At 38.2% G+C, this 22,637-nt stretch overlaps 1 protein-coding gene across 1 annotated transcript in view; it reads right to left on the bottom strand.

Annotated features, from left to right (window-relative positions):
• LOC143118716 (NXPE family member 3-like) overlaps window positions 1-22,435 on the bottom strand; it is a 41,582-nt gene extending 19,147 nt beyond the window's left edge. The window contains exons 1-2 of the mRNA XM_076279791.1: window positions 22,165-22,435; window positions 17,539-17,597 (exon numbers count right to left, since the gene is read on the bottom strand). Of these exons, the coding sequence (XP_076135906.1) occupies window positions 17,539-17,597; window positions 22,165-22,225 (120 nt within the window). The 5' untranslated portion in view covers window positions 22,226-22,435. The remainder of the gene's footprint in view (window positions 1-17,538; window positions 17,598-22,164) is intronic.
• Between the last annotated feature and the right edge of the window lie 202 nt (window positions 22,436-22,637).

The following is a 22,637-nucleotide window of genomic DNA, read 5'->3' on the forward strand; positions in this document are numbered from 1 at the left end:
TTTTCTTTCTTTCATTTAATTTATCTTTTGAGGGGCACATTTTGGGGTTTAACATGTTAAGACAGATTTTTATGTTTTGCTTGTATGCCAATGGGATGTGTTTGCTACATGTTTATGCCTTGTTTGATGTGGGCAAATGTTCAATTGAATGGATTCATACCCACAACTTGAGTTTCTTTGTGTTTGAAATTACCTTTTATTTGTTTTTAGTTTGTATTTTTTTTGTTATAGTTAAGAAACTATAAAAAGGGGGAGATAGATGGTATTGACTTGAAATACTTTATTCTCTAAGTTTACTGGTTTTATTGCTCATGGTCATTTTTTAAAATGCCTACTGTTTTGTTTTACTGACCCTCACTTCTAATGCAATATCTCTTTAAAGAAAGGGATACCCTACCCACGTGAGTCTGTGGATTTTTTTCTTTTAAACATCTAAACTTAACCAAAAGTTTATTTATTTTCTTTATATTGGCCTTTGCCAATAGATGCAAATGTCTGTTTGGAGGTAAATAGCCCTGCTATGTTAGAAGACCTATAGGTGTGACTGTCTCCAATTGAGAAACTGAATACATTAGCATACTTTTGTTGACTTGTGAATCTGCATTCACAAGACACTGTTTGACTCTGTTTACACTCATGCTAATGTCTCTCCAAGTTGTTGTGAAACCACTCTCCAGTCTCTCCAGAATCTCTTTCATGCCAGAAGGGACAAAGGGAGGTGTGACATGCCTTTGTCTTCGACTACCACAACGGAACCTGTGGCAGAAGCAACTGCCATGACTCTGGAAGCAACAAAACTGGACTGACTGAAAGGGGGAATTGATAGCAATAAATGTATGGTTAAAATGGATAATAATTTAACTTCAAGACTACTTTTAGTTAGCCATGTAACCCTTCTTGGTTTTAAACAAAGACACCATCCCCTCCCCCAATGGAATGCTAATGTGCTGGTTCAAGGCCTATCATTTACACAGGACAAAGGATATTACCTTGATATAATGTATCCATGTGTCATGAAATGTAAATGTATTCATGTCTGTTATCATTGTGATGGTCTCAGTACAAGGATTGTAATGATTTGATTGTGAGAATGTTTGAAACATTCTATAAGTGATATTTCTGATATATAAGATATCTCTCCTCATGCTATTCAGATAGGTGTGAAGTGGGTGTGAGTAGGTGTGTCTGATGCCAACTGGAGAACCAATCATGTGGGATTGTTTTGGCGCCATTTTCCTCTTTGTTTAACTCATACAAAAGTGATTAACTTGCATTGGAAGACACAAGATTAGAACATGGAGAACTGAGGAGAGGAGGAGTTGGCTACAGGCCAACCTAGGCCTTCATAGACCATAGACCTTTTTTTGTACCCTCTCTGCTTGTAATAGAATAAACTTGATTCCTGAGTTTTTCCTGAAGTTTGCCAGTCTAAGATTAATATTAAGTAATTATTCACCACAATTACTTTCAGTATCAACAAGGATTGTGGTTTATATTAGCCTAGAAATCTAGACGCACCCTAGCGGCGGTAAATTAATTTGCTCAGCCTGTACGTCTAGTAGCAAACCATAGGGATTTCTATTGGCTTAACACCGTGGATGTTCTCCAATCACAGCGCTCTATTTCGTTAGAGAGTCTTAAGGCGGGCTTAACAGGATAACGACAGTCCTGTGACGGTAAACAACAAGGAAGGTGGCTATGGCGAACGAAGAGCGGTTGTTTGAATCGGCGTGGGCGTCAACTTTGGAGGAGTTGGACTTGTGCTTTTCTTTGAAAGTTGAGCAACACAATGCACTTAAAGGAACACGCCACCCAATGTCAGTAGTAATATATGTTCTTACCTTAACTTTCACGAGTTGAGTCATACCTCTCCCGTGTCCGTACGTGCACTCCAACGCTCTGGTGCGCGGCTGCACTGTGTTAGCATGTTGCTATGCTAGCGGGCTTTGACGGTAACTAAGCGTAGAAGTAATCAGAAACATCCACGTTTTCCCGACTTAAATACAGTTGCACGAGTAGTTGATAGAAATGCTACGGCCACGCAACATGAAACGTGGCGATTTTCCAAGCGAATAAACCGGAGAACTACAATGTGTGGCGCAATAGCACTTGGGAGTACTTCGACCTAGCGTAGTAGTATTGTTAACACCTAATTGTAGATCCTATCCACCACAGAGTTTAGAATCCATGCTGGATCGACCCTCAGCCTCTCCCTCCCCTCTGAGCGAGAGAGAGGCACACACACTAGAGATGCTTTGATGGGCTATTATTTCAACCATAACTGCACAGCTCCAAAGTTTTTTGACCAATTTTCAAAACTGCACCCGCCCACCATCCGCTGGTTGTTTTAATGTAGGCTATATGGGTGATGCAGCGCTGCTGACGTGAGGCTAGAAAGCCCTTGCCTGTTCTAGAAAGACTGATCCAATGCAGCAAATATATTAAAAGGCTAAAGTCGTACATTGGCTATGTTGTAGCCTATCCCCAGAATATCAGCAGCAAACTCAGTCTCTGTCTCGCAAAACAGTCTCCAAATAAAACGCACATCGGCCTGTTGCCTATTCTGCCAGCTTGTGACAATATATCGTCCAAAATGCTTGATTGCATTGCATTCTCCACATTTTTAGCTACATTTTCATGTACCACATCAGCATTTTTGTTCAGTGAATCTTTTGTAAATTGCTTTACAATTACCGTCGGGCCTATAGGCCTATTGCCAGGCTTGCCTCAGCTTCGGTCATGTCCTTTTACAATTTTATCATTGTAATAAAAAACGCAATTTGCCGCATAATTTCAACATGCTCCTGGCCTACTAATTAATGCCTATTGTACTTTATTTTTTGCAAAAAGAAAGAAATCCTTGATAAAATAACAAGTCATTCACATTATAGGCTACTTTACACACTGTTATGTCAGGGTGACTGACAAGCCTGTTCTGAAGACTCCCATTCATTTTGACTGCACGAGCGCGTCTTTTTCAGACAGACAGCATTTTATAGCAGGCCATCGGACAAATATGACGCCTCGATATTAAATAAACTCCGACTCCATTCATTCTGAAAGTCCACCGCACAACGTGCATGTTCACATTTTTAGTAACAACCGCCAAACTTGCTTGCTTGCCTTACACATCTAAGTTTTCCGACTATTTTTCGTAGGCCCTATACCTTCTTTTTCCGCTGGATGTTATTGAGTTTGTAGAAGTTTTAGCTCTTACGTTCTGAACATCTCGCACTGCCATCGCCCGATGTCATTTCTGAGTCATATCACTCTCTGTCTCTCTTTTAAATGCCTAGGCTATTCCCTGAATGGTAGGCTACAATTATGTGTTTTATAGGCTAATATCGAAACAAAATAACCCAGGCAGTCTCATCTAGGATATAACACAGGTTGAAGTCAACGTCAAGTTGGTTCTATTTAGGGAGGTGAATGTGTGTAAACATCTGTAGATGACTCAGAAATGACATCGGAAGACAAGGAGTGAATAGTGGCAAGAGGCAAGCCGAAGGCTGCTGACAAGGGCCCGACGCTATTGTAAAGCAATTTACAAAAGATTCACTGAACAAAAATGCTGATGTGGTACATGAAAAATTAGCTAAAAATGTGGAGAATGCAATGCAATCAAGCATTTTGGACTATATATTTCCACAAGCTGGCAGAATAGGCAACAGGCCGATGTGCGTTTTATTTGGAGACTGTTTTGCGAGACAGAGACTGAGTTTGCTGCTGATATTCTGGGGATAGGCTACAACATAGCCAATGTACGACTTTAGCCTTTTAATATATTTGCTGCATTAGATCAGTCTTTCTAGAACAGGCAAGGGCTTTCTAGCCTCACGTCAGCAGCGCTGCATCACCCATAGCCTACATTAAAACAATCAGCGGATGTGGTTTCGAAAATTGGTCAAAAAACTTTGGTGCTGATGGATGGCTGATGGATGATAAGTTTTGCTATGCAGTTATGGTTGAAATAATAGCCCATCAGCCAGCTTGTGACAATATATCGTCCAAAATGCTTGATTTGCATCTCTAGTGTGTGTGCCTCTCTCTCGCTCAGAGGGGAGGGAGAGGCTGAGGGTCGATCCAGCATGGATTCTAAACTCTGTGGTGGATAGGATCTACAATTAGGTGTTAACAATACTACTACGCTAGGTCGAAGTACTCCCAAGTGCTATTGCGCCACACATTGTAGTTCTCCGGTTTATTCGCTTGGAAAATCACCACGTTTCATGTTGCGTGGCCGTAGCATTTCTATCAACTACTAGTGCAACTGTATTTAAGTCGGGAAAACATGGATGTTTTTGATTACTTCTACGCTTAGTTACCTTCAAAGCCCGCTAGCATAGCAACATGCTAACACAGTCCAGCCACGCACCAGAGCGTTTGAGTGCAGGTACCGACACGTAGGCGGGTCAATATAGGGTTCAACGTCAAAAAAATTGATACAAAAGGTTTTTTTATGGATTCTGGTACTGTTGGACATGCTAAATAACATACTAAAAATCTAGTAAAATCTGACCTTGGGAAAGGGGTCATTTTCAAAATGGCCACCAAAATGGCTGTCAACAGGTTAGAATGGCTATATCTCAATTACTATTCAGCCTACAGGGGTGAAATTGATATCAAATGATGGTCAAATTAAACAAGAATAGGATTTTAAATGTTAAAATTGAAAAAGTTTCAATGCTCTACCTTTTTCAGCCATAAATTGAAATCAATGTGTTTTAATACAGAGCAAATGCTATACAGGATTATTAAAAATCTCCATGGCATGGAGGAAGATAAGACTTGTCTTAACTGGTGTTATATCTCATCTAGAGGTTATATGCTTTTAGAAAATATATGGTTTGGGGTGTTTAATCTGTTTTCCCTGGACAATATAGGCCAAAATGTATCCCCTTTACACTAGATTCGCCTATACAGAATAGAGGGCATTGTATTGTGCATTCATGGAGGAAGATGGGACATGTCTTAAATGGTGTTATATCTTATCTACAGATTATATGCTTTCAGAAAATATATAGTTTAGGGTGTTTAATTTGTTTTCCCTGGACAATATAGGCCAAAATGTATCCGCTTTACACTAGATTCGCCTATACATAATACAGGACAATGTATTGTTCATGGCATGGAGGAAGATGGGACATGTTTTAAATAGTGTTATATCTTATCTACAGATTATATGCTTTCAGAAAATATATATTTTAGGGTGTTTAATTTGTTTTCCCTGGACTGTACATGCCGAAATATATCCCCTTTACACTAGATTCGCTTATACAGAATAGAGGGCATATTATTGTGCATTCATGGAGGAAGATGGGACATGTTTTAAATTGTGTTATATCTTATCTACAGATTATATGCTTTCAGAAAATATATATTTTAGGGTGTTTAATTTGTTTTCCCTGGACAATATAGGCCAAAATGTATCCGCTTTACACTAGATTTGCCTATACATAATACCGGACAATGTATTGTTCATGGCATGGAGGAAGATGGGACATGTTTTAAATAGTGTTATATCTTATCTACAGATTATATGCTTTCAGAAAATATATATTTTAGGGTGTTTAATTTGTTTTCCCTGGACTGTACATGCCGAAATTTATCCCCTTTACATTAGATTCGCCTATACAGAATAGAGTATGTATTATGCTTGGTGTGGAGGAAGATGGAAAAGTTATTTTGTTGATTAATGTTATATTTCAAAAACAGGCTTATGAAGTAGGTAGTGTTAATCGAAGTGCTAAGGCGTCTGGGTTGCTGTTCAATTCAGCATTCAATAGCAATATCTGCTAATGACATATGTTTCACAGAAGGAAAAGGTTTTGAAGGCATGGTGACACTGAGAGAGAAAACATCATGCATCCTCAGGTCCTACTATAAAAACACTAAAAAAGGTGGAGATGAAGTCATCAGTGACCTCTTAATCTGATAAAACATGAAAAACACTTGCCTAGGCTGAATAATGCTTCAGATATAGCTAAAATTAGCCTCTGGTGGCCATCTTGGACGCCATCTTGAAAATGGCAAGTCTTTGAAAATGATGAACTGATACTTTAGTCTGACATATATGAATCAGTGACCTCTAAATCAGATTAAACACGAAAAACACTTTCCTAGGCTGAATAATACGTCAGATATAGCCAAAATTAGCTTCCGGTGGCCATCTTGGACGCCATCTTGAAAATTCTAAGTCTTTGAAAATGATGAACTGATACTTTAGTCTGACATATATGAATCAGTGACCTCTAAATCAGATTAAACACAAAAAACACTTTCCTAGGCTGAATAATACGTCAGATATAGCCAAAATTAGCTTCCGGTGGCCATCTTGGACGCCATCTTGAAAATTCTAAGTCTTTGAAAATGATGAACTGATACTTTAGTGTGACATATATGATTCAGTGACCGCTAAATCTGATTAAACACAAAAAACACTTTCCTAGGCTGAATAATGCTTCATAGCCAAAATTAGCTTCTGGTGGCCATCTTGGACGCCATCTTGAAAATGACAAGTCTTTGAAAATGATGAACTGATACTTTAGTCTGACATATATGAATCAATGACCTCTAAATCTGATTAAACATGAAAAACACTTTCCTAGGCTGAATAATGCGTCAGATATAGCCAAAATTAGCTTCTGGTGGCCATCTTGGATGCCATCTTGAAAATGACCCCTTTACTGGGGTCAGATTTTACTAGATTTTTAATATGTTATTAAGTACATCTAAAGGTATCATAATCAGTTAAAAAACCTTTTGTATCAATTTTTTTGAACTTTGGTGTTTTTTTTCATAGATTGACCCGCCTATAATGTCTAGTGACATATCAAGGCCATTTAATGATTAATTGAAATACATTTCTTACATACGGTTCCTTTAAACATACTAAATATTCTTATTAATATAATAAGAATAATATTCTTAGGCTACTGTAACACGTTACAATAATGGTTCACTATCAAGGCCGTAGCCAGGATTTTTCAAATACCGAGGTCAGGGGCGTCGCTAGAAATGTTGGGCACCCCAAAATGCTAGGAGGTTCTTCCGAGCAACCCCCCCCCCCCCCCATTTTGCCAACAACCATATTTTTGTTCAGATAACATGTTTTGTTTATAACTTCAACCAACACACTTTTCCACAATATTATTATTTTTAGATGCACCTGTATATCTGAGCCTTTTCCCAAATTGGCTTTGGACATTTATACTGGACCCTGCTCCATCTGTTATTAAGAATGAGCTGCTTCTCCTCATCAGTGTAGCAAATGTTGCATAATTTGCAGGGTCATAGGCTGCAGATCTTGTAAGCTACCTTCTGACACAGTGAGTGTCACATCTTGACTCTCACTTGGGAGGGCCCTTCTATCATTTCCCTATAATTTCCCTAGCTCCTTTTTCTTCTCAACTGCCTGATCCAGTGATGCCAGTAACGCGTTACTTAGTAACGCGTTAGTCTATTTTGACCACTTTTTTCGGTAACGAGTAATCTAACGCGCTACTATTTACAAACCAGTAATCAGATTAAAGTTACTTATCTAAGTTAGGCCTACTGTGCGTTAATATTTTCGTCATTTACCTTAGTAAAAATATATATTCTTTGCTTTCTTCTTGTCTTGGGGATTAATGTCATGTAGGCTATGCTCAAGTTTTCAGCATGAGGACTATTCACGTGTAAAACCACGCAGCGACACAAACGTAAACAACAATGGAGGGAGAGAGAGAGATGCACATTTCATCAGTCATTACTTTGAGTTTGTGTCAGCTAAACCTGACAACATTAAGGCACATTGTAGCCTACATACTGTGCTGGCGACAAAGTGCTGTCTAGCTAGACATCCCAAGTCTCCCGAAGTTTTGGGAGTCTCCCACATATTGATAGCGCCTTCCTGACGCCCGCAAATTACATAAAATCTCCCAGTACCTAGAGCGAACAAGAGCACGCAAACCAGACCGGACTTCAGATCGCGTGTGCATATGAGTTTAACGCGCACGGAGAGGGAGAGTGAGAGGAGTGGTGCGTTTGTGCCTGAAGCGCATCCAAGACAAAAAGCATCCTGGTCTGTTTTTGCTAAATCAACCAATCCGTTTTTTAGTGTAAGTGTGCTTTAATCTCTTTTCTCATAAACTTAATTAATCAGTTCAGTCAGTGCATCTAGGAACAGGAGCGTCATGGCAGCGTCAGTGCCCCTCAAAAAGGAAGATTTAAGACCCATTTCACATCAGACTACACAAAAGTATACCCAATTGTCTCATAAGATTAAAATATAATGATAGTCTTGCACACTGCACTGTTTGTAACAGCGACTTTAGCATTGCTCACGGCGGGTTAAATGATTGCAAAAGACTTGTTGAGGTGAGTTTAACAAGTGTAATTTCATTTGCATATTACTCAGGCCTATACATGATGGCTAGTTGCCAAGGCTACATGAAAAAACAAACAAATCTACATATTTTACTATAACAATTTCTATCAATAGGCCTTCCTTATTTGGTGTACTTAGACATTATTGAACAAACATCTGAATTTCAGTATCTAAGTAGGCTACTGTAGGTTATGGGATGTCTGCTATACATTGCTGACATTACTGTTAAAATGCACTTCCAGTATAGTGAGTATTGGCAAAACCGGCATTTTTATGTTAAGGCGGTGGGGGTGTTGTTGGCAGCTGCTGAAAGTAACTAATAAAGTAACTTGTAATCTAACTTAGTTACTTTTAAAATCAAGTAATCAGTAAAGTAACTAAGTTAGTTTTTAAAGGAGTAATCAGTAATCCGTAATCAGATTACTTTTTCAAGGTAACTGTGGCAACACTGTTTCTATCCCCTGTCTCTTGTGTTGGATTTCTTAAAACAACAAGCCTCTAAATTACTGAACAATTTGACAATAGGTAATATTTGTGCCATGAGATAATATCCTTCACAACATTATCCATCCTATATAACATTGATATAGCTTCATTTTCAATGCAGGTTAACTAACTGCATCTCCACTGAATTTCAACATAGGCCTACATATTCATTATTTAGCATCTCATTGGTAGCCCCAGAGCAATATAAAGGTAGAGTTGCGACAACTCCATTGACGCTAATGTAATAACAATGGCAGCTAATGGAAGCCTCAAATAGTTCCCGGAAGTTAACAATTAATAACAGCAGTGCAGTTACAGCAGTATAGACTGTTTGTAGCCAACATTTCAGACTCAGATTTACATTCCTTTGCCTTTGTTTGCAGCAGTGAAGCTGAGTTTGTTGTTAACATTGTTGGTAACTGTCAGGGAATTTAACCCCAACATATAGATACAAGAACCACAACATGTAGTATGGCTTTGCCCACAAACTCTGGTACCAAGGGAGAGCCTGTTAATGTAAGGAAGAATTCCTCACACCATCAGTCTCTGACTCTGCAGCCCAAAAGCTGTGTCTTTTATTGTACAGATGCACACAGAAAATAGGAAGCAAGACATAGCGACTTCATTGTGACATACTCTTATCTCACCCACACACACACACACAGACAGGGTGCAGTTCCTGTCTGTCTGGGTGCACACTTAACTTGTATTCTCTGTTCTTAGAACTCAGCACAACAACATTTAACTTGAACTCTCTGTTCTTAGAACTCAGCACAACAATATTTCTGCTTACACAAATGGTTACAATGATAATTTAAAGGGTTCGCAAGTCTCACGCAATGGGCATTTCAACAAGTTCAACAAGTTCACACGCTCACACGCCACACCTTGCATTTCTCACGCAGAAATATTACTAGGGATGTCAAGGTATCTGCATAATTAGTAGCCTAGAGCAGGGGTTCTCCAACTTTTGTGGGCCGGGGACCCCTCATGGAGTGAAAAATTCTCCAAGGACCCCTCATAATCACAACACATAAAACTTAAGTTAGGGACCGTTCGTTATTTATAAACGGGATCACCGGAGGGATTTTGAGTGCTTCGATCAAAAGTTGCATGACCCTCCCCTATCTGCAATATAATTTTCAACGACCCTCCAGCAGCATTTTCAAAAATGACATGACCCTCCCCGGTCAATTGTCGATGTCTTCCGCCCACGCTCTTACGCGCTATGATAACACATAGACATGTGCTACCGTCCTAAAATCAACCTCTGCTTTCTGATCTTACACATCACACTTCACCAAGATGGTGGCCATTTCAGTAGATTTACTCCCTAACATTGTTGTGGAAACACAATAAGCATGGAAACTAAATGCACACTTCCTGCAACTGCATTAACCTACTTGAAAAGTTACTCCTCTAGTAAGTATTCACATGAAATAAAACAATAAAGCATTGAGACCATTCAACAAAGCACACTGGGTAATAACAAATTCAACACATGAACTTGTTGCTATGGACTCGTCTCTAGGCTTCCTCAGTCATTGTAAAGCTGCCGAAGCTGAACATTATCCAAAACTCAATTTCTCAGAAGAGCGTCAATTTGGGAGCTTGCTACACTCCTTCCTTCTCAAATGACTTGAAAAGGCCGTTTGCACAATTTCACAAATAATCACAGGGACCGAAAAATACCTAACATGCCAACTTTTTCCGGGTTTATCATTTTAACGTTTCCCTGCTGTCTTGCCGTTTTAATATTTTCCCGTAGAATATCCCATATTACTGTAATACTCATAACATTAGTCCTGCATTCTGGCCTGTCTGTGTTGTCCTGTTGTTACCCCTTGCCCTTCCAGTGAAACAGATGTATTCAAATCATCGTTTTGCTTGCTTGAATGCGAACTCAGAGTGATGTTAACCTAGGCCTATTTAAGTTAACGACGTGGTTGTCGTGAGAGCAAGATTCATTAGCGCTTGCGGTATTCGGCCGTAGGCTAGGCAGGCAGTAAAAGCCCCGGTAAGAACCAAACTAGATTTTGTTCAAATCTAGTTTGTCTACTGAAAAATGTAAGGTTTATTTATCAAATGTTAAATGTTACATGAATGGGCCTTCCCAACGTTCGGGCCTATGTTAAATCTATATAAATCACATATTCATTGTGTTAGGTTTATTTTCTCGTTTTCCATCTGTTCATGAATTTGTATGGGAAATTTGCCCTATCCCAAATCACACAGGTCATTAAGTCCAGCGGCGACCCAAGCCCTGATGGGGCCCTAAGCGGAATTTGATTAAGTATAAGTAAGTAAGTATAAGTATATATACTCTTTTGATCCCGTGAGGGACATTTGGTCTCTGCATTTTTCCCAATCTGTGAATTAGTGAAACACACTCAGCACACAGTGAACACACAATGAGGTGAAGCACACACTAATCCCGGCGCAGTGAGCTGCCTGCAACAACAGCGGCACTCGGGGAGCAGTGAGGGATTAGGTGCCATGAGGCTCATACGCTTTTGAACCCATGCTAAAGTTGACTAAAAAGAGGAATATAAAATCATCTGTTGAAAATTTATCTTAATCTTAATGCCTTAAGTAAAACAATGAGAAAATATCCAACCATTAAGGACACCAATTTTCTTTGTGAATGAATAATGTATCGTAAATAAATAAATGTTCTTCCTTAAAATAAAGGCCAGATATTTCATGGATCTAGGATACTATGCATCCTGATAAAGTTCTCTTGGCCTTTGGAATTAAAATAGCCCCACATCATCACATACCCTTCACCATACCTAGTGATTGGCATGGTGTTGTTTCAGTTAGCCTATTAGCTGGTTTGATGCTCATTGAGCTCAATGCAAATCAAGCCAGCTAATAAGCTAACTGAAATAACACCATATATCGTATCATATATATATATATATAAAATTCTAAAACAAAGATGTTTTTAAATACTTCAAAATAACATTTGATAAATTAACCTTACATTTTTCAGTAGCCATAGGTGTGTAGATTTAAACAAAATCTGGTTTGGTTCTTACAAGGGCTTTAATTTTTATCTCGCTCGGAGTTTAGTGCTGGGCTGGTGGGTGCCCTTTTTCGGCACCATTAACGGTTACACCAGCAATTCTCGTCGGGAAATCAAAATTCCACTGGAGCTCCAAGCAGATTTGTGGAATAGCGGATCTCTTCGAGTCACAGGAAAATATTTAATAATTTTTGGTACATAGCTAATTTAGATACACTTATGGTCTGGGTGCTTGCGTTTCTTTAGGAATCCGCCGTCTTGGTTTGTATAGAAATGAATATTAAGTGACACATACACGTAAAAGGGCGGTGATAGGTGATGTTCTGATACATATACAGTATATATGTGTGTCTATAGCCTATTATCCTACAGCTCTGGAAAAAAATTAAGAAACCACTGTACATTTTTCTGATATCATACGGTTGCCGAGTGACATTGGAATGAGTTGACGGTCATATTCAAATTTGCAGTGGTCTCTGTTGGCCTGGGGATATGTAGTGGTAGAATTGAATGAGCTCCTTAAAGACCAATAGCGCATGTGTTGTAAAATTATTTTTATTTGTTTTCATTTTTATTTTTATGGGCCCATCTTCTCTTTTGTTTTTTATTTTACTTGTATTAAGTGTACAACTGTTTTAGAATAGAATAGAATAGAATAAATCTTTAATGTCCACCAAGGTGGAATTTTTTCTTTGGCTCACCAGACATAAAAGACAGATAGACAGCCACAATACCATCTCAGACATATGAGTTGAAATATCATGATAAAATACATACACACAGAGCCATATAAAGGTAGAGATAGACTGATTGTAGCCAACATTTCAGACTCAGATTTACATTCCTTTGCCTCATCCGAATAATAATAATAATAATAACAGTAATAATAGTAAAGTTTTATTTCAGTATCCTAAGTTTTATTTCAGTGTCAAGTTTTATTTCAGTAAGTTTTATATCAGTGTAAGTTTATTTTCCTTTTTCAAATTTATGTTAAGTTCTAATTGAATTAGTATATATTATTTGATTGTTATATTATTATGTCTTATTTGCATTTTCATTTATGTTGATATTGTACAGCACTTTGTAACTTTGTTTTGAAAAGTGCTATATAAATAAAGATTATTATTATTATTATTATTATTATTATTATTAAAGTAATAGTAGGCTAATAGCCTAATTATAATAATAAACGATTTAAATAAACAAATAAAAAATGTATGTATTGACTATGACTTTTCTGTTGCTCAGACTTCTATCAGTTCCTCATCAAATAAATTAAAAGAGGCTAAAAGCCCAATAAATGTGCCACACGTAATAGCCGAATATATGATACCCCTTGCCAAACCCATTTCAATTAGGCAGCACTACACCACCACGAACAAGCTGTCATTAAGTTTTTGCGTTTAGTAGGCCTACAACTTTTATGTAAAAAGTAAGCTAGCTACTTAAGGTAGTTCGCTCATTATCTCAGATCAGTGAAGAACTACCAGAGAAAACGTTGGGGAGAAAACTCAAACAAGTTAATGTTAGACTTAGACTTAGCTGTGTTACAGTTTCTCGTTGCAAAATTAAAATCTCCATGCGCTTTTGTAGGCTACACGCAGTCTCAAACACACTGTTTACAGCTCTTGAGTCACGTAGGTCATTTTTTTATAACAATAATTTAGATAGGCCTAGGCTACACTTATGGGGTGGGGGCCATTGCGTTTTTAAAGAATCTCCCGTCTTGGTTTTGTACAGAAATTAATATTAAGTGACACATAAGCTAAAAGGGAGAAAAAAAGGTCACCTTCCGATATTTAGCAGGCTACGGTCTGGAATTTAATTTAATATTGTTGTAATGGTAGGATAACTACACAGTTTACACAATAATTACACTATGTTATAAATATTGTATATCAATGCATTTATTGTCTGTCAATTACCCAAAATTGTGGCTCTGTCTCTCATTGAACAGTAGCTTATTTAATGCATTCTAATCCATTGTCAATCACTTCCGGGAACTTTTTGAAGTTTACATGAACCACGTGACCTTAACGAATTTTGAACACTCATTGTCACAACTCTACCTTTATAGAGCATCACAGTCCCGTCCCTCCTCCGAGAGAGCTTAGTTTCCGGAAGTAAATTTCCCATTAATTTCTCCCATTGACGTTTTGGAAAAATCCGTATCTAAAGAGTTTTAGAGCATGTCTTAGGCTAATCAGCTACGGCGTAACTCATAAGCATACAACATATCATTTCGAGTGAAAAAACGAAGAGAAAGTCCAAAAAAAGTCAAAGGTACAAGACTGTGTACATATTTTATTTCCGAGCGAAGGAACTACTCATCCCATAAACCACCGCGCCTCACTGAAAAATATATAAGCAGCAGGAACCAGCGCGAAATCATTTCCAACCATGTTTCCAACCGGCGACAGCACGCGAACCCTTTCCTCCAAACAATGATTTTTATATAGTTAATAGCAGTTATTTCAGGAGTAATCGTGTAAATAATAGTGTTTTGGTATTGAATGTTATATTTACCATTGTTTATTTTATATTGTGTGTGTGAAACCGGTTAACGTTAACGTTAGCAACATTGTGCAGTGCTTCATATCTGACTGCCATCCTGATGCATGGACCGGTGCATGGTCTGCTCTTGGACCACCATATTCAGTTTATTAACTTGCTGTGAATTATTACACAAAATGTTCATTAAATGTACGAAGAAGTATTTCTAGGTTAATGATTGATGATATGGCTCGTACAGTATGAAGGCTACAGTAGCCTAGCTAATGTTAACTAGCATTACCAACCTCCCTGCAAAACTCACCACACAACTTCGTAGGTTTGATAGGTCTTGTCCCTCATGCTGGCCCTTACAAAACCCACAAGCTGACCCTCGACACACAACAGTCAATAATGTGACCCGATTTAAAGTGGTAGCATCCAGCCTGTGCTATCAGCTAGCTAGCTAGTTCAAAGGTTTAAGTACTTAATGGGGATATACAGGGCTTTTTATGCCTCAACTAAGTTGATGTTTCATATAAACAACAATTCATATTCATAGAAACAACAAGGTCACTAAAAGATAATATATTTCATACCTGTGTTGCAGCATGTAGGCTAATGTTAGCAGCATTATAATGACATTCTAATGTCTGAAAGGCTAATGATTAGCTAGCCTATCGGCTACCTGAAAAGTTAAGTGTTCAAACTAGCATTTCCAGTGTTCTATTTGATGGTGTATTGGCCCTGACTAAGTTTGTGTGATATATAAACCACAATCCTTGTTGATACAAGTACCAATGTTCGTCTAGAAAGTTTTTATTCACATTAGGAATTTCGCCATAGGCAGTAAAAGACTCCGCCATCTTTGTCAATAATTTTCGCTGATAAAGTTTCAAACTATGACCTTAACGGCCTTTCCACGAATCAGAGGCATCACTGTGGGATTGTGGGATTGTTCAGGATTGTGGTTAATGAAGTACTTATCCAAGACATCGCGAATAAAAGACATTTATCTCAAAACAAGGTTAGTGCCCCCGTGAACTTTTGGCGTCTATATGAGCATACACAATCGCTTAGTACAGCCGTAGCTGGTTTTGAGTCTACCATGTGCAGTTAAGTTTTTATGGCTTATACCCGAATTGTCAATGGAGAAATTGCATTGAATTCTTACTTCCGGAAACTCCTGTGGGCGGGACTGTGATGCTCTATATGGCTCTGGTGTGTACTATCTGCAATGATTTTCCTAGCTTTCTTCCTCATTCTGTCAGTATATATTTGTGTCAGATTTCCTTGGTTTTGACTTTTGCTTTTACTGTGGTGACGGTCAGTGTTTGTGTGTTAGTGTAGTTTTGTTGATATTGTAACAGGGGTGCCATCACTTGTGTGAAAGTAGTATTGCCAAATTTCCGGCTCAATATGTTGTAATTATTGTATCGGAGAAACAATATGGGTCATGCAGGGAGCCTCCCTATTTTCTTTGTGATTGCCTCTATTACATTGTAAAACTATAATCTTAAGGTAGGCCTACTCAGTCATAAGGTAGATCATTGCTGTTTAGCCAGGTGAAGAAACTTTATAGCTGCTCTTACAATTGTGCATGTTTCCATCACATGAACTGACAGGTGTAAAACAATGTCTTGTTGTTGACAGAATAAAAAACAAAAGTTACATAAATGGCATGAAATGTACAAGAAAATTGACTGTAAGTGACAATTTGAAAGTGTACAGACTTGAATATTATAGAACATCTGAGCAGTAATTTGACAGCCAGCCAAGAAAGTAGACTAGAAATGCCTTCCTCACATTTGAACCCTGCCCATTCTGCTCTGTAGACAGTGTGCAAATTCATACGTCACAAGAGCTAGTCTAGGTAAAAGTTCACATACAGATTTAAATGGCACTAGGTTAGTTCATGTTAAGACCATGTAATTATATACATACATACATACAGTATGTCGCGCATTCACATTAAGTATGCATCTATTATTTCTAAGAAGCTCATTTAGGTTTAAATAGGCTAGCCTACTAAGCTGTTTGAAGCATATTTTGAAGTTCCATTTGAGTTGGATCTGCTCCATAAAATGAATGGGTTTTCCTTAGCCTGTGCTACACCAAGTTGCAAAAATTGTAGCCTAAGGCTACTTTTTGCGATGTTGTTGACAGACTGCACCGCATAGCCTATGATGCAGTAAATGGAAGTTCTTGATAGCTCATGCCACTAACTTCTATAAAAACAATGTTTATGGATCAAAACTAAACAGAAACCGCCGATTGGTATTGCTGTTTACTGGTAGCCTAAACTGCAATGATGTGAGCACCAGCCAGCGGCGGGCACATAGTCAGATGCCCCCGGACATATTGTGCGCCTGTCCTGAAGCAGTGGCCACCGCTACAAAATGAAGAGGAAACACTGGGGGGGGGGAAAGTTCATGTTTCTACAATAAACTAGGCTAGGCTACATCAACACGACACAGCAGCAGTTTGTGATGTTTAGCCTACTGAGTGTAATCTTAGGTAATGTCATGTATGAAAACTAGCATTTGCCAGGCAATGCTACAATGAAAGTTAGTATTGCAACTTTAAATAAAAAGTTAATCAGAAAAAAATTGCAGTGGTCTCTTATTGTTTTTCCATAGCTGTATATATGTAGCTCATATCATACAGAGTTAATAAACAAGTAGACTAAAATATTTTGTCATTTAAATATTTCATATTTTTAAACTTTTTAACACCTTTAATGTCATGATTACACTGTAAGTCTAATTAGGTGCCTTCGACAACATGGGTTCACAAAATTGTCATGAAGGCATCCTCCAATTTTAAACTAGCCCATGGACAGACAACTTAGATAATTAACTTTAATATGTTTGTATTATTTTATTCAAATACAAAGAAATTGTATGTTAGAGTAAGGTATTTGTGTTTTTTTTTTTTCTTTCAATTTCTGAGTATGGTGTTTGTGTCTGTTTTCCCTAATGTATTTGTGCTAATTTCACATCTTCAGCCTGTTTCTGTTTATCTGGATGTTTTGCCTCATGCCACCCTTGAATTAATCAGTGCCTCACCAGTGCCACCCTTGTTAAAAATGTCTAAAATCGCCACTGAAGTAGACAAGGGTATTTTAAGAAGAACATTGTTAAACCAAACAAATATGTGAACTTACCCCAACAAACAGAAGTCCAAGTGACACAATCACTTGCCATATCTGACAGTACCCGCCAACTAAAATAACAAATACATACAGCAGTTAATTTTCATGTTTAAAATACGTGGAATTCAGAAGAAAAAAAAGATCTGCTGAGTCTGATAACCCTTAAATTAGTACCGTCACACCGGTGTGACGGGAATGTTGGGAAATGAACATTCTAAAGAATATCTGGGATCATTGAATTTAAGTTTTATTTAAATAAACTCCTGGTGTGTTTACAAACTTTTCAATGCCTCGTTTTATGAGTAAAGAACATAGTTGTACTACTGTAGAAGTTTCGTACCATTCAGGGCATTATTAGTGGGGTAATTTACGAGATAAAAGTTGGTACCATTACGACTGCAGAAACTCATTAGTTTCTGACAGCGCTACTCGACCAGGTTCGACCAAGGGAAAACAGGTTCTGGGAGGGTGTTTGGCTCGGGGTCATGGTGCAAAGGACCCTAGGGTGAAATTACTCCGAACCATCGCTTTAAACTGTTGCACAAACGACCTTAGTAGTCCAATTAAGGGGAAAAACCTAAAGGACATCTGACTATACCTCAACCATATTATTAACTGAATTTATGCTGATAAATGAAGTATATTATTTATATATTATATATTATCTCTGTCAAATAGACCTAGCTTCTATCAGAAACATGCCTTATTGTGTAGTTTACGTAGGCTAACGTTAACAATTCATGTGGATGTATTGTTAGCCTATGAACTTTACTTATAGGCTGAGTAAGCACATGCCTTTATTTACGCACATAAGCATTATTTACTTTTTATTAAATTCGTAGGCTGCGCAATTGTGCAAATGTGTATGACTGCTTCAGCCTCTCGCAAGCTCAAAAGAGGGCAGCACGCGACTGAGCTTGAGAGCCACGTGAGACCCGTGGTGTAAATATTAACTTTCAGTGTTTTACGATGTCTTAAATTAGGCCTAAGTTTAATTAAAAAGTGTTTCTTGCGTGCGTTCATTCTCTCATTCCCCTCTCCAAAATGTTCCTGTTCTAGGCTGACCAAGAAGTGCATGAACACAGCATCGGTGCGCGCATCACATGGATCACAATTGAGACAATAGATTTACTATATTGTACAACCGCAAAGCCTTATCATAGGCATGTTACATTCATGACATGAAAAGTGGAACTTATAGAATGAAAATGACAAATTACGCAGTCGGCTAAACGGCTATGCGTAGGTAGGGGAGAACTGGTACAATTGTAACAGCGGTACGTTATAGGATTCACGATTTTAACAATGTTAGATTCATTACGCTATACTGTTACAACTGTACCGCACTTTTTTATGGCTGCGTCAAGGTTGTAACAAAGGTACATGTCGCTGTTAAGTTAAATTATTGACAAACTATAACATATTTTTTAAATTCTGTTTCAACTTTCATGGAGTAGACATGTACGACTCTGTTCTGGTCAAATTTCACATCTCTCAAGTCTATCGTCTTTGTGTAAATCGAGTTTGAATTGGAAAAATAAAAGTGTTACAATTGACCTGTCGCTAAGCGCCACCCTTAGAACGCTGATGAGCCAATGACAGTCCAGCCTCAACGGGACTCGGACATCAGCTCGGACAACTCCATAGAGCTGGTAAGTCCCGCCCTTTCCGCTATCCCCGCTGGACCTCTAGATTGAAAAATCGTTAATGCAAGTGAATGTGAGAAAATAATTATTTTCTGGTCCCGTTTGAATTTTGCCATGAATGTGAACATATGTTGTATGTGAATTTTTAATAAGGTCCATAGAGTCATAGAACCATAGAACGTACAAAGAGTATGTTCGAATCGCATTCGATGCCGTTGTAAAACAAGCACAACCAGGCGCGCAGGAACCTATTTTTGACCAGGGGTGCTGAATAACAAAAATAATGGATGTCCGACGATCTCCCCCCCCCCCTCCCCTGGACATGTTTCGGATTTTAACTGCTAAATAGCCTACGTCATTTTAGTGCGGTGTGCGGGTGATAGCGAGAAGTTTTAGAAAAGTCCTGGGCAGCCACAAATTCCAATGTTCTGCGACAGCACTCCGAGTCCACTGCGCCCATAACCCCACAGAAGCGCACTTGACATCATTAGCCTATTTCAGTATATCTAAGAAAAATTACTTTTCTGATCGTCAAAACCACACCAGAGATGTTAGGTAAGGGATAATGCCCGACGAGGTGTCCATTATCAGAAATAAATGGATGACACGGAGGCATATCGACGCATCGAAGGGCATTATCCCGTTTATACCATGGTCACTTAAGAAAGAAAGAAATATTAAATCAATTATTATTACTAAATGGGTTTTAGAGTTAAAATCATTCGTTTTTTCAGCTGTTTTTGCAATGATGTGGAATGTTGATAAGTCACAGCTGAGCGGACTAACTCAGTCATAATAATTTTATAGGTGTAGTATATCACTTTTTAAATGACACCCTTTTCAACCTAGACCATGGTATAAGCTTTAAATATAGGCTAATAATCAGGCTGCAATGATCTCGCAAATAATTTATGAATAGCCTAAAGTGTTTCGTCTCCACAGCAAGTATGTGTCCTAATAATTTCTATCTTAGCGACTATAGTGAAATGATTTCACTAGCTATACATTTATTAGTTTCTTTCAGCTTATCCATGCTTTTTTTGAACGTGTAAATCGCATAGAATATGTAGGCCTATATCAACCGTATAGGGCTACACACTTGATCGCTATCACATAGGCCTAGCTGAAACCACGCTATACTCAGCTATATTACAGTAACTGACTCACGTTCACATTGATCTCTATAACTATTGATTTTTAGTAACCTATATTCGAATCTATCCATAACCCTTTTTTGCTATTTGACTCATCATTTCACATACAAACATATAAATAATGTCAGACAGCGAATTATAGGCTAATTATTAAAAAAAAATATATAATCATTTTTAAAAATCTATCTCCTGCCAGCAGGGGGTGCTGCAGCACCCTCAGCACCCCCCTTCCCGCGCCCTTGAGCACAACACAAACACCTTGACTGCTTGGCAACCATTCAGAGAGAGGAACAGGAAATATATTTTCTCGTTGTTGTGCCTTTATTAATCTGCGCCTATAGCTTTTCTATCACTACAGTGCATAGGCTACATGTGCCTAGTTAAAGGCAGAACAAATAATGATTTTTTTTGCTTAGCCTATAGTTCTTGGCCCACGAATTTTCTAACATTTAGTCTAACAAGGAAATAAACGCCTAGCCTATATACAAATAAACAGTTTAGGGGAGAACCGGGACGAATGAAACACTTCTTAATTTAATGTAATTTACAAAGACATCGTAAAACACTGAAAGTTAATATTTTGTCTCTAGCAACCTACATGTAGGCCTATCCTCTGTCAAATACAGTTGCATCTACAGCTCTGAACAAAACCGTTCAAGAGTTATTTAGGGAGAAGTCGAACGTGCGTTTTGTTTAATTTGTCCCTCCTGGCTGGGACGAATGAAACAGCATGAGGGACGAATGAAAGATACAGCTTAAATTATGTAAACTTCCCACAATTTCAATATTTGACAACACATCATGATTAGTACTTCAAGTAGGTGTTATTTTAGATAGATTGCTGCTGGGCTATATGTCTTGGTTCATGTAACAACTCATTGACGTCATGGCAAAGCGCTTATCTCGCGGTTATGGAAATAGCATAGCCTAGGCTACACTATGCCATTAATATAGCTAGAATAATGCATGTTTCGAATTATATAATGTTTCTATAGTACAAAATGTTATTTCACTCTGTTTTTACGTGGTTAAAGCCACCACACATCCAAATAAGTGCCCTTCATGACCGTCGGTCTCCATAGGTTAACATGGCAAAACTCGACCCCCTACCTGATAGCCTCAAATATATTTGCATCTTTCTAAAACTGCTTTTCCATGTCTCACCTGCATAAAATATAGTATAAACACAGATATGTGTGCATTGACTTAGAATAAATGGGGTTTACTGCCTGGTCGGGACAAATGAAGCAGGTGTTTCAATCATCCCGCCATAGACATCTAGCATTATAGGCTGTTTTGCATCAATTACAAACAAACATGCAATGTGAACGTCTGGGATTGGGGAGAGCACTAAATGCTCTACTGAATAAGCATGAAGTCAAACCTTTAAATAAAAAACACTCTTTAATAATCAAAAAAATAAACCGCTAATGAAGTAAATGTGTGACCATCAAAAATCGTTTATCGCCTGTAACTCCGTGATACCAGGACGTAACAAGAAGGCATTTGGCTGAGCAACGGAGGTTAACATGCTCTATGTTTTGTCCAAATGATGACTGTCTATCATCGTTGCACTCGGAGAAAACCGGAATGTTTCATTCGTCCCCCGTTTCAATCGTCCCGGTTGTACCCTAAATTAAATTCATATAGCTTAATAGAAAATATTAGCCTAAACAAAAATAATGAAAATAAACATTTAGCCTAGCCTATATACAAATAAACAGTTTAGCTAAATTAAATTCATATAGCTTAATATAAAATATTAGCCTAAACAAAAATAATGAAAATAACCATAAACCCCAACTCTGCAAGAAATAATGAATACACAACATACTCACGCCTCAAAAGTTTGCGCATCAGTGAATTGTGGATATTTAGGTCCATTTGATTACTTGCCATTGCTTAACACTGGCATACAATTCTCCCGTTTGCTGTGGGCCTATCTTAGGTGGCACTTTTTATTACAAATGGCATAGCACTTGTTAGAGTTAAGCAATAAGCCCCGATCAACACGTAGGTTAATGACTTTCGATTTCCAAATAGCTCCCATGAAAGGTTTTTTATTATGCGTGCAAAGTTTCGAGCACCTGGCTCTTCCTCAGGTAACAGGTAGCCTATGGGCGTTGTCCTACTACGACGCGCAAGCGGCGAGCGCAAAACCCCGCCCAGCGTGCCGTACCCGCGTCGGTTGTTTGCGCCATGCCCCTTTTAAGGGGGAAGTCAGTGAGGATAGGAGCAGGCTTCACTCAATTTGTCTATTTCTAAACTTTAAGAGTGCTGGCCTGGATAGTTATACATACAAGAAAAATAG

The sequence above is a fragment of the Alosa pseudoharengus genome, unplaced genomic scaffold (genome assembly GCF_046254945.1).
Source record: "Alosa pseudoharengus isolate Yale_2024_CS ecotype anadromous, Long Island Sound unplaced genomic scaffold, YU_APseudo_1.1 YU_APseudo_1.1_scf_12, whole genome shotgun sequence".
In the NCBI taxonomy this organism is placed as follows: domain Eukaryota; kingdom Metazoa; phylum Chordata; class Actinopteri; order Clupeiformes; family Clupeidae; genus Alosa; species Alosa pseudoharengus.